At 51.4% G+C, this 5,860-nt stretch overlaps 5 protein-coding genes across 5 annotated transcripts; 2 read left to right on the top strand and 3 right to left on the bottom strand.

Moving 5' to 3' along the window:
• Window positions 1–16: 16 nt before the first annotated feature.
• H257_10665 (hypothetical protein) lies at window positions 17–217 on the bottom strand (the record flags this gene model as incomplete). Its single annotated transcript, XM_009837268.1, has 1 exon — window positions 17–217. A coding segment is annotated over one exon (201 nt), but the record flags the coding sequence as incomplete, so codon positions are not given.
• A 214-nt stretch (window positions 218–431) lies between these two features.
• Window positions 432–870, top strand: H257_10664 (hypothetical protein; the record flags this gene model as incomplete). Its single annotated transcript, XM_009837267.1, has 2 exons — window positions 432–464; window positions 511–870. 2 exons carry the CDS (start codon window positions 432–434, stop codon window positions 868–870), a joined length of 393 nt encoding a protein of 130 aa, XP_009835569.1.
• Window positions 871–901: 31 nt separating this feature from the next.
• On the bottom strand, window positions 902–1,589 carry H257_10663 (hypothetical protein; the record flags this gene model as incomplete). Its single annotated transcript, XM_009837266.1, has 2 exons — window positions 902–1,207; window positions 1,572–1,589. 2 exons carry the CDS (start codon window positions 1,587–1,589, stop codon window positions 902–904), a joined length of 324 nt encoding a protein of 107 aa, XP_009835568.1.
• Window positions 1,590–1,647: 58 nt separating this feature from the next.
• On the top strand, window positions 1,648–2,905 carry H257_10662 (hypothetical protein; the record flags this gene model as incomplete). Its single annotated transcript, XM_009837265.1, has 2 exons — window positions 1,648–2,090; window positions 2,125–2,905. 2 exons carry the CDS (start codon window positions 1,648–1,650, stop codon window positions 2,903–2,905), a joined length of 1,224 nt encoding a protein of 407 aa, XP_009835567.1.
• A 1,679-nt stretch (window positions 2,906–4,584) lies between these two features.
• On the bottom strand, window positions 4,585–5,284 carry H257_10661 (hypothetical protein; the record flags this gene model as incomplete). The annotated part of the gene is made up of 2 exons (XM_009837264.1): window positions 4,585–4,801; window positions 5,088–5,284. 2 exons carry the CDS (start codon window positions 5,282–5,284, stop codon window positions 4,585–4,587), a joined length of 414 nt encoding a protein of 137 aa, XP_009835566.1.
• Between the last annotated feature and the right edge of the window lie 576 nt (window positions 5,285–5,860).

Raw genomic sequence — 5,860 nt, 5'->3', positions numbered from 1 at the left:
TTGCTCCAATCCACGCCACGAGGTCTAGCTCGCACGTGTCAGGCAACGCCGTCGGTGGACCCATTCGTTTGCGTGTCTTGCCGGCCTTGGTTGCGCGGACGTTGTTCATGAGTGTATTGTAGGGGATTTGTGTGTCCCTAGCTACGTCAGTCCCCTTGGCCCCACCAATCACCAGAGCTACCGCCGGGTCCAGCTCTTGGCGCTTGTATCGTGCCATGTCGGCGCCAAATTCAAGATGCCAGTCAAGAAGTCATATAATCTTATGCAGGTTTTGCCGCCAATATTTCGAGCCAAATGATTGGCTATTGAAAATGCACCAAACACTGGTCCGTACACCAAAGACTGGTCGTTTACGTTATGACTAACAGCACCCTACAATGGGCCATCGCACTCTCCCTCACCCCACGCCTCGACAAAGACTTTCATCGCTGATGGTTTACTACCCATTGGACTACACTACACGCGTACTGGAACTACACATGCCACGAAAAATACCTAGCTACCGCACAGGACGGCGATACCGAACTAGCACAAGCGGTCAACACCGGCATCAAACAGCGCCGCCGGGCTCACGATGACACCCCGGCCGCCATTGGCACAAACCTACGCCAAGCGAAAGCCCGCCGGACCCTTAACATAGGCACATGGCTTGGCCAGCGGCACAAGACCTTCTCGGCAGCACCGCCGCACCACAAGTCCAACGAATCGCTACACGAAGGCGACGACGCAGACCACCGCGCCGGCCCCCGGACACAAGGAGTGCAAGGCACCGACAACTATAGCAACACGGACCAAACACGTCCCAATGCACACCGCACAATAAAGAAGGCCCGACAGACTGAGGCCGCTGCACGAACCACCCCGGTGTGAACGTGCACAAGCTCCATCCGCTAGATTAGTTCTAGTTCGCGGGCGCTGCTGCACATGCGCGCGCTCGGGCGATAGAGAGCTTGTAAACACCGCGTAATTTCAATTTCAATTTCACTATATCCCAGTCCTCGTCGAATTTCGTGACATTGTCGATGTCGTAGATGGCGTCGTCCTCGATCTGCTCGACGTCTTCTGGGGACCAGAACAGCATGATATGGGAGCGACGTGGTTCCAAAACGTCGGAAATCAACGCATCGGTGCGTAGCTTGATGAGCTGATCCGGCAGCACGGGAGGCGAGACTTGGTAGAGGCAGAGGTTTGCGCTGTCGCCCTCGGCCTTTTATTTCCAAAATCAGAGGAGTAGGGAAAAAGTAATTTTTATCACGAACTATTTAGTTATTTTAAATAACTAAATTATTCTATTTAAAAATAGAATAATTTATTCTGACTGGGTTAGGTGAGAGAATAAGTTATTTGCTGGAGACCAAGTCCTAATAAGTTTAGCGACGTGCCTCTAGAAATGAATCAATTATTCATTGTCACAAAATTATTCACATTACCATTCATTTCCTTGCAAAGCCCTGAACCAGTCATTAAAGTCTCGATAAACAGCTCAATATCAACACAATTCAAATTCTGATGTCCACGCACCATGACCGTCTCCACGGCGAGCCCCTTGCAGTGCTCTATTTCACACGCACCTCGCCAGGAAGTTCCATTTGGGTGTGCAAGTGCGGCAAACACCGGACTCAAAATGGAAGTGGCTACAGCAATTTGATGTCGCATATTGAACGCGAACACCCCGAGTTCGTTCACTACGACGCCTTGAACCCAGCTACGCAACAAAGTGTATTCGCGTTGCTCACCCCCAAGCCAGTGCAAGCAGTCTATGGCTGGCTGACATGGATTACGGCGTCTCTAATGCCGTTTTCATTCTGTGAGAACGACATGGCCCGGCGATTTACCACTATGGGGACCATCAGCGTGAAGACGCTCATGAAATGTATGCACGCCATGTGTCGCTGGATGGAAAGCAAGATATCCGAGACGCTGCCTGAGTCGTTTGCAATCATCTATGATGGATGGACCAGCGGCTCGACGCACTACGTCGCTATGTTCGCTACCTTTCCCAACGATTCCCATCGAGGGTACGAGAAGGTCCTCTTGGCAATGTCGCCAATGAACGAAGAGGACTCGCTGAGCGCAGCGGCTCATGTTCAGTACCTTGACTTTGTTTTGGGTGTGTACGGCAAGGACCGGCGAGAATGTGGTGGCGTTGATCGGCGACAACTGCTCGATAAACCGTGCCTTTTCTCGCCTTGCCGGTGTCCCTATGATTGGCTGCGTGTCCCACCGCTTCAACTTGTTCGTTGGCGATGTACTGGCGGAACACGAAGAGTTGCTCGTGGCCGTCAACGCAATCATGAAGAAACTGACCAACTTCATCCCTTCGGCCAAGCTCCGGCGACTTACCGACCTCCGACCCAAGCAGCGCAACCAGACACGTTGGAATTCCTCTGTGGCCATGTTGGATCGATATGTCAAGCTCACGCCCTTTCTTCCCCTGATGGGGGTAGAAGAGATCGACAATCTGCTCCTCAGTGTCCGTCAAGATCGTGACATCGATCTCCTTCTGGCCAAGTTGATCGACCTCAACTCAGTGACATTCAAGCTTCAAGATGAAGCCATCACGCTGGCTGACGTCCGTGGCCTGTTTGACGAGGTTCTATGCGAATTCCCAAACGCGAACGAGCGCCTCCGCCCCGGTGCAAGTATCATCCAACACTTCGAGACTGGGGTTGTGAAGGTGCTTATGCACATGTCGCCGTCGCTCACCGACCAAGAACGACTGTCCATCGCCAGGCTCGCTGTGACTGCTGGTATGCGAGACGACGATCGAATGTCGGATGCTGATTGCATGTCGATGGCGTCTCGTGCAAAGAAGCGGCGCAAGATGCAGCAGTCTTGCAGCGGGTTCATGGACTGCCGGTTCCTCCGACCGACCTCGACATGTGCGAGCGCCTGTTTTCAGTGACGAAATGGGCTTTGACGGACCGCCGTCAGAGTATGCTGCCGTCTAACTTCGAAGAACAAATGTTCCTTCATTGCAACGCCTTCCTTTGTGGTATCGACGACGTCAAGAGTGTAATGGAAGGAGTACAGGGGGCGACGGATTTTAAGGGACACTTGCTACTTCGAATTTGCCAATTCATCGGAAATGATTGGTTGAATAACTTCGAACTTCGAGAGAAATTGTGACCAACCAGATTGCAGACGCTTTACTTGTCACAATTTCAAAGACTGAAATATTTGAAGTTGACCAGACGGATCGAACAGGTATAAAGATAAGCGGTTGACGCGATAGCGCAGTGGTAAAACACGTTGTGTGTCTTGAGTGTTGCACTATCGTCGCCTTCAATCAGCTCTTCCTCCAGCCACAGATTGCGCAAGTGGCGCTTAAAAGGCGCCATGATCGCGACATCAAGTGGTTGAACAACGCTTGTGGCATTCGGGGGGATAGCAGCAACGACGCAGCCACATTCTTCGCTAGCGATCTTGAGGCCTTCCTTGCTGATGTGAGGGTCGAAGTTGTCGAGTAACAGAACCGAAGGCTCTCGGACTTGGGGCTTCAGCAGCTGCCTCAGGTAAAGAGCCCACACGCGTGCATCCATCCACGCCTTCTCTTGAACTGCATAAAAGTGCTCAATAGGAAAATCGTCGAACTCGCCTTGTTCGATAAGCCCACCGGAAATTCCACGCAGTATAAACAAGATTGGCAGCTTCTCTCTTTTGGCGCGCACAGAGAGGACCACCGTCATGCGGTAGGAGTGCTTGTCGCCACTTGAAATCTTGGATGAACCGCCGCGGGCAGCCCAGATGGCATGGGGCGGCATGTCGTAATGCATCTCTGTCTCATCAACATTGATGATGCTGTCGGGCGCAAAACCATCGAACACCTTGTAGTAGTCGTTTGAGAACTGGCGTCGTAACTCAGCGAGGTCGCCCTGGGTCAGCTTCGTCTTCGCAGGCTTCTGACGGGTGAAGCCGTGTCGGGCGCAGAACCGCTGGAGAAGCTTCAAGAGCGACTTGTAGCTCCTAGCGCATGCAGCGAGGTACTGGTCAAGCCAGTCTCGATAGTTGCACTTGAGAAAATTGATCAGATGGGTGCATGTCACTGCACGCACCTCACCTCTGAGCTTCGTCGTGTAGGCTTCAAGGGAAGCAGAGCCTGGGAGTTCTTCTAGTCTTCCGGTGCCGTCAAGATTGAATCGCTTCTTGTTGCCGTCGAAGCTATGGATCTTCGTCGTTTGCTGGGAGAGGTTGCTCTTGGGGATGCCGGTGCCCGCCGCCAGGTCACATACAACAAGTACGTATAATTTATTGCTCGACCACTGGAATAAGTAAAAAATAGTATTTTCCCTACCTGATGGACCATCATGCCCGTGATGAGCGAGATCACATACGTCGCGATCTCGATGACAACGAACGTCGTGTCGGCTGCGTCAAGATTGCTGTAGCACGTCGAGGCGAATGTGCCCAGCCAGGTCCTCGGGGTTTCGGGGTTAATCCCTAAACACCGAAACCCCGGTCACCGATCGCTTCAACCGGGATGCACATCGACCCGACTGTCCGGTACTCCACGTCGTCGTCATCAAGCTGCTCAACGGTCTCGACGGCGAACATAGTGGACCGCCCAGCAACCAGCTCGCTGATCTAGCAGCGGCGCTTAAACATGACGAACGTGATGTTGATCGCGTCGACGGCTGGCGACATCACATACGCGATGACCCACCACATGATCGCCGGCGCTTGCGCAGGGCGGCTTGCAATGGTGTACTCCATGACTTTGCGGCGACATGTTTTTAGGAGCGTCAGCAGGTACCCAAGATGCGTCCAGCAATTCGTCTTCTTGGGACACTTGGCGCCAGAGCTGCCCAAAAAATAACTTTTTTGCGAATATACTTATTTATTAACAAAAAAAGATTTTTCTACTATGTGCCAAGAAAGTAGATAACCTTGATTTCAAGAGCATGAAAATAGGTTATACTCAATGCTTACAGAAATGAAAAGTATTGAATTACAAAGGAATAATTCGTTGGTTGGCACTCCTACCTTCAGTTCCAATGGCGTGTGGCTATTCAAACGTTTGGATGGCCACACGCCATTGGAACTCAAGGTTGAGTGCTGACATTCATTATCTGTTTTGATGAACCAACCCAACCCCAACATCCTCCGTGGGCGCCAGCTGGCCGAGCTCTTCTTCACGTGCAATGCCCCTGGAAGTACTGACTGGACCTGTCGTTGTGGCGTACGTCGTGCTCAGACTGGAAGTGGATACTCGAACCTCGTCTCCCACATTACCTCGGAGCACCCAGAGAAGAACACATTTGACGCCATGAACGTGCGCGGCCATGGACACCAGAAGTTCCTTCTACAGAGCGCACGTATGTATAGCATTAGATATAGTATAGTCACAGTAGTCATGCATGTAGATGTAGATAACGCCAATCAATCAGTTTACAATTTCCTCTGCGTTATCAACTCCCTACAAAAACGCCTTGACAGTACTAATTGTATATTCGAGTGAGCGTTGAGAACAATAGAGAGCGTGCTAGGCAATTTGGCTTGGGGGATGCTACAAGTCGAATATTGTGAGGGGAAGGGGGGATACATAAGGGCTGATGAGGTGCAGGGGTTGCAGTCGCTACTATTGTGGCGATCTACATACACTATGAGCTAGTCATGACGTGAATGGTGGTTTTAACCTCGTAAGTGGTTATTGTGTGCTTTCACATGTAGTTAAGCCACAAGCAGAATCGTTGTGGAGGGGATATAAGGCCGTGGGGGGTTATAGACGATGTAGGGGTTGCAATCGAACAGCTGTAGCGATTTACATGCACTATGAGCTAGTCGCGCCTAGTGACTGAAATCTGTACTTTTAGGTGTGGATTCACCGCCACTCTGACCCAATTGCTAGCATTTACACGAA

This window comes from Aphanomyces astaci, assembly GCF_000520075.1.
Source record: "Aphanomyces astaci strain APO3 unplaced genomic scaffold supercont1.29, whole genome shotgun sequence".
In the NCBI taxonomy this organism is placed as follows: Eukaryota; Oomycota; class Saprolegniomycetes; order Saprolegniales; family Verrucalvaceae; genus Aphanomyces; species Aphanomyces astaci.
This window is presented reverse-complemented; position numbering and strand designations above follow the sequence as displayed.